Source organism: Odocoileus virginianus, chromosome 28 (genome assembly GCF_023699985.2).
Source record: "Odocoileus virginianus isolate 20LAN1187 ecotype Illinois chromosome 28, Ovbor_1.2, whole genome shotgun sequence".
Classification (NCBI taxonomy): domain Eukaryota; kingdom Metazoa; phylum Chordata; class Mammalia; order Artiodactyla; family Cervidae; genus Odocoileus; species Odocoileus virginianus.
In genome coordinates, this window is record NC_069701.1 from 23,845,969 (window position 1) to 23,864,954 (window position 18,986).

Below are 18,986 nucleotides of genomic sequence, written 5' to 3' on the forward strand. Positions count from 1 at the left end.
CATTCCTTACTTCTCCCACCACATTCTACTCGACTGTTTTCTAAGTCACTTATGAATCCTAAACATAATACACATCTGACAAATTCTTTTACAAAATGTAGAGCAGTGTTTCTCAACTTTTTCATTATCTTTCCTTCAAAAGCTTTTTCAGACATTATCCCTAATTGTTCAGCTCCCTCACCCGTCCCCACATCATCAAATTAAATATTACAGAATGAGGTTTTTGTCTGGTAGGACTGAGCTTTGGCGATTCAAACCTTTGCAATATCAAAGATTTTTTTCACCAACCTCCCACCCAAGAACCAATTTACACCCCTTGGGACAATAATGGTCCAGTTGAGAATACACAATGTAGAGTAATTTTATTCCCTAGAATATTCCCTGTAGAAAGTACATTGCAGCCTTTTTGATCTCTGCAAGGTTTTCCTAAAATGAAGTTTTAATTTGGTATATAAGAGGAACTTTAAAAAAAGACAAAAGCCACATCAGACTCCCCTCCTCCCCATCGTAATGAAACTCTCACTCATGACCATATTTTGTACATTCAAGGGAAGAGATGGAAAAAAAAGGAAAGAGAACAAAATAATGGCAAACTAACCATATTCAGTAGTAGATGACTGAAAGCTATTAAATAGCAAGAATAACAAGAGAGTGAACCATAACTCTCTGACCAAATGGGTTTGCCTCCACTAGAGCCATGTAAGTCCTCAGGGCCTGTATATATGCTTTCTGGTTTTCCCACTGGCCCTGTCCTAGTCTAATTTATAAATTACCTTGGCCCTAATTTATCAGTTTTTGTTTGACTGTCTATTTCCTATAGCTGCCTTAAATTCTTTTTGGAAATCAAGGAAATATACATTTTTGTATGAAGCACATGTACTCCTAACACTGGACACCAAGAAGGAGCTACCAATTGACTGTTTGAAGCATCCATCAATAACCAGTTAGATGGTGGTGGTGGTTTAATCGCTCAGCCGTGTCCGACTCTGCGACCCACAGACTGTAGCCCCCCAGGCTCCTCCATCCATGGGATTCTCCAGGCAAGAACGCTGGAGTGGGCTGCCATTTCCTTCTCCAAGCAGTTAGATGAGGTACCCTAAATACTCACTGTGAGATACTTGAAGGTGGAAATCATGTCATACTGACCTCATAACCATAATACAGCAAGCAGAGTAGTAGTTTGCTAAATTAATAACCTGGTCTAAACTCCCTGTGTGGTATTTCAACAGTGGGACCAAATCAACTATTTGAGTTTATATTAATTGGTATAATACTTGCAGAGTGAAGATACTTAATTTTTTTATGCCATAAAGTTTTATTTCTATTTTCCTTCTTATATACAATGATATTAATTGTAATGATTATATGTAAATGCATGAAGTTACTGAAGCAATATAAAGTAAATAGGCTGATGCCCTAATGGAAGAAAGCACAAGATGAAATTTCAATACTAGAAATCCCATTGTTTTATCAGAAGAATCATAAGGTCTGTATTAAATGGATTATTATACATATTCTAATAAACCCGAAGCCAACTTTTACATATATGACATAAGTTGGAAGTATAAGTTACATTTGTACAGGTTGAGCCTATTAGAATAGAGCTATAAGAGATTCCTAAAGGGGAGAAATTCCTTTACCATTTCCTTTTTCTAGTCTTGAGAGAGTGGAGTTATGTCATAGGTCCAATGTTCTTTTTATTTTTTAGAGATCAGGTGAGAATACTTTCAAAATATAAAACATACAGTCTACTATCTTCTGTTCTCAAAAACATGGAACATTAAAAAGTTTTAAAATCTCAGGTCTTTTTGGACATTCCAAAGTGTGCTTGCACTCTTCTTTAAAAGGGCCTCCTCCTCAGAATTCAAGTTAACTTTCACAACATCTGAGACACCATTTCGTCCCAAGACACAAGGGATACTGAGAAAGATTTCTTCTTTTATTCCATATGAGCCCTAAAAGGCAAAATTAGGTTATTATTCAGTAATATGATATGGAAAAGCTGCTATGCAAGAGAGCTTCAGAATTAGCATATACAGAGAGAATATGGAACTCACGAAGAATCACTGAGGGCAGTGGAGAGACCACCACCAAAAGCATCCTAATGTCTAATGACCATGTATGAACTTGTGTTTAATGACACGAAGAACATTACAGAGGACTTCAAAGGAACCAAGAAAGGCATTGTCTACCTTACCCCAACCTTTGTCTTATTTCTGTCTAAGGGAAAGGATGTCATGCAGTCTGATGAAGGACTATGCAGCCTGTGAGATCAAGCAGCCTGTGTTTATTTTTTGGTGTAAAATAAGAGAACAGTGAAGTAGGAAGCAGCTAGAAAGGCTCTGCTCTGCATAATCTCTACACCAGGGGATACCATTAAGTTTGGACAACAGGTGCTAACAGGTGGCTTCTCAAGTTTTCAGAGGTAGAGCCTAAGGTTACAAGGTCCTCTCACACGCCCAGCAGGGTTTATGTAATTTCCCTGCCAGTCACTAACGAAAGGCACCCCTGCCCTCTTGGCTGGCACTGGACTTCTATCCATGTCTTTCCATGATGGACAGGGCCAGGGAATAGGTGCAGCCATGGCCACCACCCTATCCTGGGGCCATGGAACCTTCCATCAGCAACCCTGATGTTCGCTCCAACCCTGGAGCTAAAGCCAAGGCCATAGAGGCAGCTGCCGGAGCCTGCTACAACCTGGTAACTCATACAATGCCTACATGACCACACACCAGCCTCCACCTCCTCCCTGGAAGATAAGAAGACTCAGTAGATCTCTCACACCTCTCTGCCTCCCACTACCCATTGCATTTTCCTACCTCACCCCTTGGGGTTGAACGTGGCGTTGGAGGCGGCAATGGGCAAGTCTTGTTCTTCCTCCAGATCTGACTGTAAAGTTGCCAGGAACTAGCACAGAGCAAGGGAAAGGCTCCTTGACTCTGGAGTGGTGCCTCCCAGCTTCCCCTGATAGTTCACAGTCCACTGGCACTACTCAACCAAGTCTCCCTCTCACCATCTCTGGGGCTCTCCTCAGGAGCTCAGTGTCCTGTTTTATTCCAGTGGTCCACAGAAGGACTTCCTATCCATCACCTCCACTGCAGTCCAACTGCCTCACTTTGGTAGCCACTTGATACTCAACCTCATGATTTCCTCAGACTAGTTACATGTCTTCTCCTGGCAGGGTTCCCGCAGGCTCTACTGACATTCACTTCCACTCTGGTGAAGTGGCCACGGAAGGCCACTGACCCACCAGACTATCAGCGCACATTCCCTTCCCAGTCACATTCCAGCTCCAGTGACACTTACCTCCTCCCACTCCCCTCTCCTGTCCTTGGTCCTTGTGGGGCTACCTCTGTGTAGCACAATGCCTTTTGGAGCTTGAACATGGGCTGCAGGGGTTGGTTGAGTGGCATCAGGAACAAGGCTAGTGTGGCTGGAGCAGAAGCCACTCTCCTTCCCTGCTAGTGATTCAGGACTTTGTTCCCTCTACTTTCACTGTATCTCTTCCTACTAGAAGGGGCTTCTTAGAACCGGAAATGCACGTCCATCCCACTTAGGGGCTGCTGGATGGACTGGAAACAAGGGCCCTACCGTGACCTATCCCTGCTTGCTGACCATGACCTGCTGCCCGCCCCTCAGCCTACCCTCTTTCCCTTTAAGCGTCATGCCTGGCTGGCAATATGACCTCTGGATGCACTGAAATTTCCTTCCTTTTCTCCTAGACTGGCCATGAAATGAGGAAATGGCTATTTAAAGAGAATTCTCTATTTATTGACAAAAAATCAAGTTAATATAGTAATATTAAATAAACTCTATTGCCAACTTTATTTGCTGAAAATGTGAAGTAATAAAAATGAACTGGGAAAAAAGAATAACAGCATACAAATGATTCTGTTCTTAATGTCAAATGTTTAAGTATTTCCTACAAAATATAACTCATCTATTGATTTGTTCAGTAATGACTAAGAAATTCCCATATTACTCAATCTCTTTTTGAGAAGCCTTCATTTGATACCTAACTCTTCTTCAGGAACCCTCTAGAGGTAATAGCTTAGTCAGGAACAGTATGTGAAATCCACTGAATACTCCTCACTGTCTCTTCCAAATTATTAATCCCTTGCCCTCTTAAAAAAATTCCCCCTATTTTTTGAGACTCATCTTATTTAGCTCTTTCTTTCTAATCACCATCTCCAAACCTATTGAGTATTCCATGTTATTCATAAAAGACTCTAACACCTAATAATCTTCCCTCTCAGCTTCTGCCCTTATCCTTGGTGATGTCATTGTCCATGTGGGTAAATCAACCAATTCCCTTTCTTTCCAATTTCTTGTATTCTTTCTTTAGTTCACGAGACCTTCTCCAACTTAAGATTCATTTCTTGGGTCCATTCTGTAACCCTTTTGCCATACTCTAAGACCCTTTGCCTATTTTAATTTTTAGCTTTTATAAATATTTCTTAAATCTTTATTAATAATTTTCTTTTGTAATTTATTCATTTGTATGTATATAACATGTAAGGGCAAAGGTCTTGAATTGGACTGTGACCCTTTAGTAGAAGGTTAAACTCATTTTTAACATGTGTAGAAACCAAAACTATTTATATCTCTGTCTTCCTCTCTCTCCCTCTTTTAATACTCCTGAAATAAAACCCAAACCCCAATGACTTCAGCTATCTATTTCTCCATTCCCGCACTCAGATCCCTAGAGAAAATGACATAACAAAGTTGTTAACATGTTAAAATTAATGCTTATCAATTTCAAATGAGTCCACTTGACAGTAATTCTGCCTTGATTCTATTTACTTCTATTTTTTATTATCTACAACAGTAATTTCAAATCTTCTCAAACATCTGACTTTTCTCTATCTCCCTTGACTTTCAGCAGATGATTTTGTCTCCTTTCATTAAGAAGATAGACATCATCAGATGCTTCCAATGCCAAACTTACAAATCTATGATTCACTATCTGTTTTCTTTGTTACCCCCTATTAAAACAAGTATCTGTCCCTCCTCCTTCCTAGGGCTAATATCTTCACAAATGCTCTGCTTATTAACCAACCCTCTCTGCTTGTTATTTCTATCTCCAATATCTTCTTTACATCTTACCTTTTAAAAGAAAAAAACTTGCCTTGCCTTGATTTTCCTCCCCAATTACTGCTCTATTTTCACAGTCACTTACCTCAAAAGAGCTGTTTACACTGGCTTTTGGGCTTCCCTAGTAGCTCAGATGGTAAAGAACCTGCCTGCAGCGCAGGAGATCTGGGTTCAGTCCCTGGGTCAGGAAGATCCCCTGAAGAAAGGAATGGCTACCCATTCCAGTATTCTTGCCTAGAGAATTTCATGGACAGAGGAGCCTGGCGGGCTACAGTCTATGGGGTCGCAAAGAGTTGGACACGACTGAACGACTTTCACACTGGCTTTAACTTCCCCAGCTACTTAAGAGGTTCTGTCAGGTGGAAATGATTTTGCCTCTCAAGGGACATTTGATAATGTCTGGAGACATTTTTGATTGTCAAAATTGGTATGTACTGGCCAGGGATTCTGCTAACATACCACAACACAAAGGTCATCCCCAACAATGAAGAATTACCTGGTCTGAAAGTCAATACTGCTGAAGTTAAGATGACCCTGGTGTTCTCCAATTAGACTTTTTCATTCCTATTACTTTATTAAACATCTCCTGCTAAGGCTTTCAATGACATATGTCACTTTATCCTCCTGGTATTTTCAAACCCTCATTTTACATGACTTCACATCAATCAACAACAGAAAACCAATCCTTCATCTTTAAGGCACCCTCCTTTCACCTGGTTACCATGATTTTGTGTTCTCTTGGTTTCTCTTTTAACTCTGGCCACCACTTAGTCACCTCGTGGACTCACACTATAAACTCAGCTTTCAAAACTGAAATTCCTCAAGACTCAATCTGTCTTGTCACTTTATACTCTCTCCTCAGGCAAGCTCATTGAAATTCATGATTTCAGTTAATATGTGTAAGGGATATCTATTGTCTTTGCCTGTCAAGTATCTCTTTCTCTTTTTTTTGACAGAACATCTTTTTTCCTTTCAGTAACTTCCTCTCCCCGACTGACAAGTATCATGGGAATGGACAAGTGATCCCAAAAAGGCCAATTATCAAGAAATTAATATGGGTAATGGAGAGGCAGGGTACTGATACTATCGGCTCTAAGCATGCAGCTGATGGGAACCATCTTTGTTGCTCCATGAAAAATGTCCACAGGATATTAACGCCAACAAGAGTCAAAAGATGAGCAAAGATTGTGGAGAGAAAAAAATAGCTCTAATGATACAATTTGAGCATGTGGTTCAGGCCTCCTTGGCATTTCAGTTACATGAGTCAAAATATCTTCTTTTGCCTAAGCTAGTTTGAGTTGGCTTCTGTGGCTTACTGTTTTCATGCTGATGATGCTCTCACATTTATAACTGCAACCCAAAACTCTTTTATGAATTCCAGAAGCTTGTACCCAACTGCCTATTTTCTCTCAGACATTACAAAGGCACCTCAAATTCAATTTCTCCCTAATTGCAAACATGATCTTCAAATCTGATTCTCTTTGAATATGCCCTCCCTCAGTGGATTATACTACCGTTTAACTGTGCAAAACAAAAACCTAACAATGACCTTTGTCTCCCTCATTTTCAACCTCACTCCATTACCAAGACCTATGAATTTTACCTCTTAAATACAATGTATCTCAAATTTGTCCCTATCTCTTCATCTCTACTACTACTTTTTTCTGTAATACACAGCCTTTTCCCAAGTTTACTCACCTATACTCTTGTCCCCTTCAAATCTATTCTGTCCATCACAACCCCAGGAATCTTTTTAACAACAAAAACAAAGATTGTAAAACCAGTCCCTTTCTTAAGCTCTTTGGTGGCTTTCCATAGCTCTTATGGTAAGGACCCAAATCCCTTTAATAAGATTTATAAGACTTTCAGTGGCCCAACCCTGCCTACTTCCCCCAGCCTTATCACACACCTCCCTTTTTTCCCTTTGCTCTGTGCATTTCAATAACTGACCTTTTTTCCCTTCCAGATTCTCAAGTGCCCTCTTTTTATATCTACCTCAGGTCCCCTTCACATGTGTTCCTCCCTCTGCTTGGAATATTAGTCCAGCCTTCCAAATTAACTCCTACTCATTATTCAGATTAGGTCACATTTTACTTCCTTAGAAAATCTTGCCTGCCTGTACCAAGAATGCCCCCTCCCCAGAGCAGTTAAATTCTTTTCTTTACAACTCATAGTTTAGAACTTCGTAGCTTGTCATCATGGCACTTAATAAAATGTGTTATTATTTGCTTTTGTAACTGTTTTATTAAGTTGCTATCTTTCATTAAACTCTGTAAGGTCAGAGTCTCTATTTTGTTCACCAATATATTCTCAACATTTTGTGTAATGCCTGGCACATAGTAAGGACTCAGCGTTATTAAAAGAATGATAAGTGAAGATTCTATTTAAGCCTACCTTCACCATAGTGGAAACTGGATGCACTCTCCTAAGATTTTTCAAAATTGATTTTACCAGATCTGTCACAGACAGTCCAATACCCCAAGAGGTATACCCCTTCAGCTTGATAATCTCATAGGCACTACAGTTGTGGAAATAAGAAAATCAAATTCATGAGAATTGATTCAGAGAGAACATATTTTTCAAGCATCCATTCTAAAGCAACCTACATGTCAATAACACTCTTAAAATTTTCTTAGAGATCTCTTCTTGAAATTATCTCTGAATAGGCAATAAAAATTTCTATGTTATTCTCATAAACTTCATTATTCACCATAAGTAGTAATTTACCTTTTGTTTACCATAAAGGTAGAGTACTAGGTCATTTATGACACTTGAAATGAAACTTAGCTTCAAATTTTTGTATTTTTGCTTAAATATCCAAACATAGAATCTGATCACCTTGAAAGTTAGCATATATATCTTGCTGACCACATAAAATTGTTAAGATGTCAATGTAAGTTTAAGCTGTATATAATTATAAGTTACATATTTTCCCTAAGGATATATTATTAAATCAATAATACATTAAAGCATGGGGAAATGTTTTGATATTTTTTCAAAGGAAAATAGCATAATCCTAAATATTATATAATTTCTTATCTCAGGCTTGTAAAAAACATAATTTATTTTTATAGGAACTTTAGAATTATATCAATCTAGCAAATTCTTATGTGACTATTTTTGAGTAACAGGCTTACAGGTGACCTCTTCTTTATGCTTATGAATTTTCTTATTTTCTGTAATAATATGTATTTTATTTTTGCATTGCCACCAATAGCAATCTTGAGTTTGGACTGACAGTAAAACTTAAAGGACAAAGAAGTTTTAACTTAGCTCGGATTTTATATATTTTTGAGAAAAGGATCCAGGACAAGAAACGCAGAATGTCCAGCATCATTATTTGTATCAGGGGTTCTTGCAACCACCTAGGCACAGTTTCAAGGCTCCAGGACTGCACACAACACACTCAGTAGCAAATGGATCAGCTCAACATGGACTATACTCATTGTGCTGTCCTGTGATTTGACTATCAATCCAAAACCAGGGCACTATTAGAGGCCATGAAGATTGGTATCAAAACTAAGATTAACTTTCAGACTCTCAATATAACCAAGACTCTGTGGGGTAAGTAAAAAAAAAGAAAAGAAAGGAAGTTTAGCCTAGTGACTGACTGACTGGTGGTGTTTAGAGTTGAAGAAACCTATGCATTAGGTAACTGAGAACAAATCTTAATAGTGGAATCTGGAGAAGAGGGTTGAGAAGAAAATGGCTAAGAACATAATCCTTTAGTTGTTGTTAACCATCCTAATGAAATTAAAACTGCTGATATAGAAGGGAGAATCAAGAAAAAGCCGTTTTAAGGCAGGTATTTTAAGACAAAAACTGACCCACATTGTAAAGTAAATGCTCCATTCAGAAACTGGAAGGACATCCTATTGAATCATGTTGTCACTTCCCTGCAATTGTTAGTTAGGCACTGAAAAATTAGAGGCTATTAAGAGTTGAGTTGTTTTTAAGGAAAGTACTAGCAGTATCCTGAGGAGTCTTTATAACTATAGATCCTCTGCTAAATGAAAAAGTGGTAAATAATTTAATTTTGGACACTGCATTGTTAAGGACTAACTGGAATGAGTACTGATCTGTAATGTGTTGCAGTATTTGGTATTCAAATCACACAGGACTTCAGTGGAAAATGTGATCTTAATCGCTATTCCCTTAGACCAACAGTGTTTCAAATGAAAAAGAAACTAACAGTCCCTGTAGTACAATTATCAGGGACTGGACAGACAAAAGTCCAACAACGTGACATCCCTATAAAGACCGGCTACTCCATGACATCTGGAAACCAATCTTGGCTAAGACACCTTCCTTAGTATCTGGGTTATAGTTGTCCTGCCAGATCAGATAGATTCCTGCATTTACTGGGAAACAGCTCCCAATAGCCCCTATAATGGGAAATATATAATAGATGGGGGAAACGGACATTTTTGCTGAGAATAATGTGAAATGATTCTGTTAATATTAACATAGGTTTAATTTGGTAGGCATTAATTTAATCTCTTATCCAAAGCTATATGGTATAACAAATGTTTGTAGGTCCTCTTAAGAAAATTTAAGAAAATGAAACATACCACTAATTACCATCAGAGAAAAGATATTTTGGGATATTAACCTGAAATTTCCAATTGATGTGGGAATAGTTTGACCAGAAGAGGAAATAAGGTTGGTTCAGAGAAACTGAACACACACAAATGCAGCTATCAAAACTTTAATAAGGTACAAATGATGGTAAACAAAAGGGAAAAATAAGATAGTCCAATTAATTAAGAATTATAAAAACCATCTGGTGAGGGATTTTGGTTACATATTTGCTCTTATACATTCTGGTGATTATAGGTATACAAAGCTTATTTTTTTCTATGTATAAAATATTAGGACATGTTTGTCATAAGAATTATGAGCAATATATAACACAAAGATAACCACCTAGGTCATGACAAGCTATCAAGGTAAAGGGTTAACTGTAGGTATGAATCTTTTCCAAAAAGGTAGGAGTATCTGGAAAGATGACTTTTGAGTATGCTTTTTCACAAAACAGTTGTCTAAGTTTAAAAACCTAGGTGGCTCAGATATTAAAGATTCTGCCTGCAGTGTGGGAGACCTGGGTTTGATCCCTGGGTTGGGAAGATACCCTGGAGAAGGGAATGACTACCTACTCCAGTATTGTTGCCTGGAGAATTCCATGGACAGAGGAGCCAGGAGGGCTACAGTCCACAGGGTCACAAAGAGTTGGACATGACTGAGCAACTTCCACCTTCAAGTACTGGAGGGTTCTAGGAAGATGGAGAGTAGGAAGCACCAGGAATCTATCTCTCCACATAGACAATAAATGCAATGCCAGACTCTGTCTGATATAACTTTTGGGGAAACTCTGGAGTCTTCTGCAAGCTTGAAACTATCAAGGGAAGGCTTGTATATTAAATTGTGGTTAATTTCAGCTCTTAGCACAGTAGCGGCTGTTCACATGTACCCAAAGCAACTTGTGCACAGCCTGTGAAAAGAACTCTTTTCTTCAAATATCAGAGATAACAGAGGTGGAAACAAAGAAGGCAAAGCCATTACTGTTTCATTTCCCCACAACTGTTGCAGGCTTCTCCCCTTTTGACTAAGGTGGCCTCTAAGGAATGTAAAGAGCAAGTAAGTACCCTTTTCCTCTTCCCTTAATATTTCTTTTTTCCCATTGGGAGCCAGACACTGAAGACCAGAATATACAAAAGCAATTGCATATTTTGAGGAGATTAGAAAGTAACCACCTATGTGCACAGGCTTAGAAACAACATCAAAGGCCATAAGATTACAACTCAGGCTGGTCCTTGGCACAGAAACAGCTTTCAACAATCAAAAAACAAAAGCAACAACAACAAGAACAAAAACTCAGTAAACCCTGGGGACTAGATACATTCTGATTTCTAAAGTTGCCACATTATTAGATTCAAACATCTGGTTTTCAACAACAAAAAAATCACAAGGTATACAAAGATACATCAAAGTACAGCCCATTCAAAGGAAAAAATGAATCAACAGAAACTGTCCCTGGTGGGGGTGGGGGGGGGAGGGGACTGATGGCAGATATACTGGACAAAGACTTTAAAACAGCTGTCTTAAAGATGCTCAAAAATCTAAAGGAAGCTATAGTGAAAGTCAAGAAAATGATGAGTGAACAACATGGAAATACCAATAAAGAAACATAAAACCTAAAAATAACCCCCAGGCCCCAAATCCTAGAGCCGAAAAGTACAAAAAGTGAAATGAAAAAAAGAAATCACTAGATGGATTAAACAACAGATTTGAGCAGGCAGAAGACAGAATCAGCAAACGTAAAGATAGGACAATGCAAACAACAGCCTGAGACACAGAAAGAAAAAAGATTGAGGAAAAGTGAAAAATAAGATCATCAGCTGATTTCTCACCAGAAACTTTGGAAGCCAGAAAGTAGTGGGTAGATATATTTAAACTGATAAAAAAGAAAACAAATGTCAACTGAGAATCTTTTATCTGGCAAAACTATTTTTTAAAAGTGAGGGAAAAATTAAGATATTGTGAAAGAAACAAAAGCTAAGAGAGATCATTGCCACTAAACCTGCCCTGCAAGAATTACTCAAGGCAGTCCTTGCAGGGTGAAATAAACAGTAACTTTAAGTCATGTGAAAAAATAAAGATCTCAATAAAGGTAAATGCATGGATGTTTATAAAAGCTAGTAATATGGTAACAATAGTTTCTACTTCCACTTTTTGTTTTCTGCATAATTTTAGAGACTAATACATTTAAAAGAACAACTGGTCAAAAAGGTAGTATCACTGTGACTTTGGTATGCAACTCTCATTTTCAAATTTAAGAAACTGCATTTAAAAGAATAATTAATGAATTATTAATTAATTAATTATTAATAATTATTAATTATTTGGGGTCAAACAGTGTATAAAGATGCAATTTTATGACATTAACAATCAAAAGGGGTGAGGATGGAACTATGAAGAAGCAGAGGTTTTGTACATTACTGAAGTTAAGCTGGTAGAAATTCAACTAAAAGTATTATAACTTTAGGGTGCTAAAGGTACTCCCCCATGGCAACCAGAATAAAAACAGCTATAATAAATAGCTGTAGGATATATACAAAAGAAAATAAGAAAGAAATTTAAATATTCCACTATGAAAAATAAACACGAAACAGTAATATAGGAAATGAGGAACAAAAAGCTCTAAGGCATATAGAAAACAAACAGCATAATGACAGAAGCCACTCCTTATCAGTAACTGCTTTAAATGTAAATGAATTAAACTCTCCAAGCAAAAAGAGATTGACAGAATGGATAAAAACACATGAACCAAGTACAAGCTATCACATGAAACTTACTTAAAAGTAAGTAAAACCAAAGAAACAAATAGATTAAAAGATATTTTATACAAATAGTAACCAAAAGAGGGCGGTGGCTATACTAAGGTCAGACAAAACAGACTTTAAATCAAAGAGTTTACAATAGACAAATGACATTATATACTAACCAGAGGTTCAAGAAAATAAAACAATTATATAAACATGTATGCATCTAATAGCAGACCATCAAAATACATGAAGCAAATAGTGAAAATATTGAAGGAAGAAATAGACAGTTCTACAATAATAACTGAAGACTTCATTACCCCACTCTCAATCAGAAAGCAAGGAAAGAAACTGAGAATTCAACACAACAGACCAACTAGATCTAGCAGAACACTTTACTCAACAGCAGCAGCATCTATGTTCTCCTCAAGTATACATGGGATATTTTCTAGAGTAGACTAAATGTTATGCCACAGATTATGTCTCAATAGATTTAGTTCTTTTCATTTTTAAAGAATATTTATTTATTTGGCTGCACTGGGTCTTAGTTGTGGCACGTGGATCTTCAATCTTCATTGTGGCATGCAGGACCTTTAATTACAGCACATGACCTCTTAGTGGCAGCATGAGGGATCTAGTTCCCTGGTCAGGGATCAAACCTGAGTGCCCAGCATTGGGAGCATGGAGTCTTAGACACTGGACCACTAGGGAAATCACTAGTCTCAACAGATTTAATAAGACAGGCATCATACTATATTCTCTGACACAACAAGGGGAATTTAGAAATCAATAATACAAGTAAAACTGAAAAATTCACAAATTTGCAGAAATTAAAAAGCACATTCTACAACAACCCAATGGATCAAAAAGATATCACAATAGAAATTAGGAAATACTTAAGAGATGAATGGAAATGAAAACATAAGATAAAACTTATTAGACAAAGAAAGCAGTACTAAAGGGAAACTTATAGCCAGCCATACATGCTTACATTAAAAAGCAAGAAAGATGTCAAATCAACAATCTAACATTCCAACTTAAGGAACTAGCAAAGGAAGAAGAAATTAAGCCCAAATCTAGCAGATGGAAGTAAATGATACAGATTAGAGTGAAAATAACAAAATAGAAAATGGAAAAACGAAAGAAAGAAAATCAACAGTTTTTTGAAAAGGTCAACAAAATTGACAACTTTTAGTTAGATGAATTAAGAAGAGAGAAGTCTCAAATTACTAAAATCAGAAATGAAAGTGAAGACATTATTACTGATTCTAAACATTACACAGATACCAAAGAAAGACAGTCACTATTTTTTTAAAATTAATATAATTTAAAAAGGGGGGGGGGGGAGAAAAAACTACAGACCATTATCCCTTACAAACACTGAGGCAAAATCCTTAACAAAATACTAGCAAACTGAATTCAACAGTATTTAATGGATTATATACCATGATTCAGTCCTAGGAAGCAAAGATGTTTCAATATACCAAAATCCACCAAGGTAATATATCACAGTAAGAGAATAAAAGAGGAAAACCACACTGTCATTACAACTGACACAGAGAAATTATTTGATAAAATTTATAATACTTTTTCATGATAAAAACACCTTAGAAATTAGGAATAGAAAGAAATTACCTCAACAATATAAAAGCCATATATGAAAAGCCCATAGTGAAGGTCATACCCAATGGTGAAAAACTAAAAGCTTTTAAGATCAAGAATAAGGCAAAGATGCTCACTTTTTCCAGTTCCATTTATCACAACACTGAAAGTTCTAACCAGAGCAATTAGATAAGAAAGACAAATAAAAGGCATTCAACTTGGAAAGGAAGCAATAAAAGTATCTGTACTTACAGATGACATGATCTTACATGCAGAAAACCATGAGGATTCCATACACACAACAACAACAACAACAAAACGTTTAACTAATAAGTGAATTCAGGAAAGTAGCAGGTAGAAAGTCAACATTAAAATACTGCATTCCTATTTAACGACAATGAACAATCTGAAAGGAAATTAGTAAAACAATGCCATTTACAATAGCACCAAAAAAAAAGTACTTCAGAATTAACCAAGGAGGTGAAAGACTTGTACAATGAAAACCACAAAACACTGATGAAAGAAATTAAATAAAACATAAATAAATGGAAACACAACCTATGTTTATGAATTGGAGACTTAATATTATTAAGATGCTAATACTACCCTAAACCATCTACAGATTTAGTGAAATTCCCAAAAATTCCTAAGGATAGATTTTGCAGAAGTTGAAAAACTCACCCTGAAATTCATATGGAATCTCAAGAGATTCGGAATAGCTAAAACAATCTTGAAAGCTTAAGGACTCACACTTTCTCACCTCAAAACTTACCAACTATAAAGCTACAGTAATCAAAATTGTATGGTACTGGCATCAAGATAAACATATAGACCAGTGAGATAGAATAGAAAGCTCAGAAGTAAACCTCCATATCTGAAAATCTGTTCAACTGATTTTCAAAAATTGTGCCAACATCACTGAATGGGAAAAGGGCAGTCATTTCAACCAACGATTCTGGGGAAACTGGATATCCACATGCAAAAGATTAAAATTGGACCCTTTCCTAAAACCATTTACAAAAACGAAACAGATCGCCAGCCTAGGTTGGATGCATGAGACAAGTGCTCAGGGCTGGTGCACTGGGAAGACCCAGAGGGATGGGATGGGGAGGGAGGTGGGTGGGGGATTGGGATGGAGAACACATGTAAATCCATGGCTGATTCATGTCAATGTATGGCAAAAAACACTACAATATTATAAAGTAATTAGCCTCCAACGAATACAAATAAATGAAAGAAAAAAAAAAGAATCAAAGATCTGAATATAAGACCTAAAACTAAGATACTCTTACATGAAAACACAGGGCAAGACTTCATAACATTGCACCTGGCAATAATTTCTTGGAATAGAACACAAAAGGCAACAAAAGAAAAAAATAGACAAATGGACTTTATGAAAATTTCTAAGTTTTGTACATCAAAAGACAATATGAAAAGGGTTTAAAAAAAGAACCTATGGAATGGAAGAAAATATTTGTAAATTATCTGATGAGAGATTAATATCCAGAATATAGTAAGGACTCTTAAAACTCAACAACCAACAAAAAATTCAATTCAAATCTGGGCAAAAGACTTGAATAGACACTTTCTCCAAATAAGATATACAGTGGCCTAATAGCACAGGACAAAATGCTCAGCATCACTAATCAAGGAAATGCAAATCAAAACTACAATAAGATTACCACCTCACATCCATTAGGATGGCCACTGTCAAAGAGAAAGTAAGTGTTGGTGAGGATGTGGAGAAACTGGAACTTCTCTACAGTATTGGTGGGAATGTAAAATGGTATAGCCACTGTGGAAAACAGTAGGGTGGTTCCTCAAAACAAAGGGCAGAGGGAGAAGAAGACATCAGAGGATGAGACGGCTGGATGGTTCACCGATGCAATGGACATGAACTTGGGCAAACTCCAGGAGATGGTGAGGGACAGGGAGGCCTGGCCTGCTGCAGTTCACGGGGTTGCAAAGAGTCGGACACGACTAGGCAACTGAATAACAACAGCAGCAATTTCACTGATGGGTATTTACCCAAAAGAACTGAAAACAGAGTCTCAAAGAGATATGTATATAGATATTCATAGCAGCATTATTCACAATAGCTAAAGCATGGAAGCAAACCAAGAATCCATCAAGAGATGAATGAATAAGCAATATGTGGTATATTTACATACAACAGAATATTATTCAGTCTTAAAATGTAAGGAAACTCTGACATATACTATAATATGGATGAACCTTAAGGACATTATGCTAAGCAAAATAAACTAGTCACAGAGACAAATACTGAATGATTCCACCTATATGATATACTTAGTCAAAATCATGGAAACAGAAAGTACTCACTGTGTTCTTTTCTGTTTGAAAAATTCCCCCAAAAGAAAGCTATGCATTATGTGAATCCAACTTTGGGAATTTTCAGAATGTTATTTACCTCACAAAAAGCAAAAATCAACTTTTATACTTTTTCTCTGTAAAATACGTTGTTACAACTGATTATTAAGGTACTAAGAAAGTGAATAACTAATGTTACCTTCCAACAACTTCCTTATGAATATTTTTCCAGTGGTCCTTGTCTGAATCAGTTCCTATGTTAGGATCTAGACTCTTCAGAGAAACACCAGCAACATTTACTCCACTCCATAAAGGCACTAAAAGAAATAAATCTCAGAATGAACTTTTCTTCCCAATACTTCAGTTGTTTAAATGCAGTGGATTTCTTTTTACCCAGGTGTTGGCTTTATCATATTTTATTAACTTGCCATACATATATGGTAAGTTCAGTGGGGTTTTAAAGAATAAAGTTAGGTTACTTACCTTACACCATATATAAAAATAAGTTTCAAATAGACAAAAGAGAGAAATGTAAAAATTAAAATTATAAAGTATCATAAAATATGCAGTAGAATTTATGTGTAATTTGTGATAAGGAATCATGTTAAAGCAAGATATAAATACAGAATCTACAAAGAAAATAACCTATAAGAAATAACAAAATATTATGAAGGCAAAGAGCAATAAATTAATATCATACTATTAAACCATACAGAGTTTTTTTTTTAAATAAAATCATGGAATATTAAATGGGAGAAATTAAAACATATCTGGGAAAATTATTTTTAATGATTGTTGTCTTTTAAGCTAAGACAATAATACAAGCCAACAGAATCAAATTAAGGCACAGGTCAAAAAAATTTGTTTAAATCAAATAAAAAATAGTTATTATACTATGACCATTGAAGTATTTATTAAATGTTTTGAACAAACGGATGATTGAATAAAGGAATAAACGGTGCCTATTCTCAATGGACCAGTTGGCATTACGGAAAGAAGACTGATACACATCACAGAATTAGAGAGCATTATAAGCATGAGGTTCTAAATGTGTAGTTTCGTGGTGGTAGTTTAGTCACTAAGCCGTGTCTGACTCTTGCAACCCCATGGACTGTAGCCCACCAGGTTCCTCTGTCCATGGGATTTTCCAGGCAAGAATACTGGAGTGAACTGCCATTTCCTTCTCCAAAGGATTTTCCTGATCCAGGAATTGAACCCAGGTCTCCTGCATTGCAGGCAAATTCTTTACTGACTGAGCTATGAAGGAACCCAAAATATCTAAATGTGTAGCAGAGATTAAATGTTTAAGTTAGGAAAAGAGCCAAGACATATGACCTAAGTAATAGTTTAAATCACACATTAAAAATTTTATTTCTGTGAAAAGTCAGGGAAAAACAAATCTCAAGAGTCACAAAGTAGATTAATGGTTGCCTGTGGCTAGGGCAGGGGGTGAGTACAGGAATTGGAGTTCTTGGGGGTGATGCAAATTTTCTACTATTAGACTGTGGTGATGGTTGCACAACTTTGTGAATAAAAATCCAATGAATTATACACTTTAAATGGGTAAAATTTATGGGATGTGTATTATATCTTAATAATTCTGTCGTTAAAACCACAATGAAAGTGCTCCAGACCAAAAAAAAAAAAAAAAAAACCAAACACACACACACTCATTGAATTTTAAAATAGCTATATGCTCTATGCACTATTTTGTGTGAGGTAGCTAAATCCAATGACACAAAAGACTGAAAGTTAAGGAAAACAAACAGTAAAATGCCAACACTTTAAGGAAAAGAAGCATTATTAAAGAAAAGAAGTGCGATTATATAATGGTAATGAGTTTACACTTACCACTAGAATCACCATGTTCACCAATAATCCAACCATGGCAGCTTGAGGGATGTACACCTAACTTCTGTCCAATTAGGTAACGGAAACGGGCAGAGTCTAGATTACAACCACTTCCAATTACACGAGTTGCAGGTAAGCCACTTAACTTCCAGACAACGTATGTCAAAATATCCACTAGGAAAAAAAATTTCTTGTTAGAGAAAGATTCATAGTAACTTCTTACAATTTGATATTCTGAATAGACAGATCAATTGTCTTAGAGTCAAATATAGATTCATTAGAGTTCAAAATGAAGCAAGTCAACAAAGAAAAAATAATCTCTCAGATGGGTTTTAAAAGATTAAATGATCACCATCAGAATTTTAAAATGAAAGATTCTTTTTTGAAATAGCCTATGTGCTTATCTGTATATTTAATGATTGGTGAATTATACCTCTTTAAGATCACCTAGCTTTTTCCTCTCCATCATCACCGCCTCATGTAAACTATCAGAGTCTCCTACCTAGAATAAAGCCACATGCATGCTTAGGACTGTATGCAGGTGTGTGCATGCTCAGGAAAAACATGATAAGATTGTAAACTTTAGCTCTGTCTAACCATGAGGTTCTATGAAAGCAGGAAGTAAAGGCTAAGGCACAGTTACAAACTGCCTGGCTGAGTGTTGAAGGCATGCCCCAACTTGTACACAGAGCACTGCAGCAAAGACTGGGAGGTATCTTTTGGTTCCAAGCATTTAAGGAAAGTTTTGTCCAATCAGTGGCGGATCACTGAACAGATAGAACATAG

The 18,986-nt window shown here is 36.6% G+C and overlaps 1 protein-coding gene across 1 annotated transcript in view; it reads right to left on the reverse strand.

Annotated features, from left to right (window-relative positions):
• Nucleotides 1-1,448: 1,448 nt before the first annotated feature.
• The window catches only part of LOC110146773 (L-lactate dehydrogenase C chain), a 31,670-nt gene continuing 14,132 nt past the window's right edge, over nucleotides 1,449-18,986 (reverse strand). Inside the window, exons 5-8 of the mRNA XM_070457312.1 lie at nucleotides 18,201-18,374; nucleotides 16,549-16,666; nucleotides 7,489-7,612; nucleotides 1,449-1,955 (exon numbers count right to left, since the gene is read on the reverse strand). Of these exons, the coding sequence (XP_070313413.1) occupies nucleotides 1,791-1,955; nucleotides 7,489-7,612; nucleotides 16,549-16,666; nucleotides 18,201-18,374 (581 nt within the window). The 3' untranslated portion in view covers nucleotides 1,449-1,790. The remainder of the gene's footprint in view (nucleotides 1,956-7,488; nucleotides 7,613-16,548; nucleotides 16,667-18,200; nucleotides 18,375-18,986) is intronic.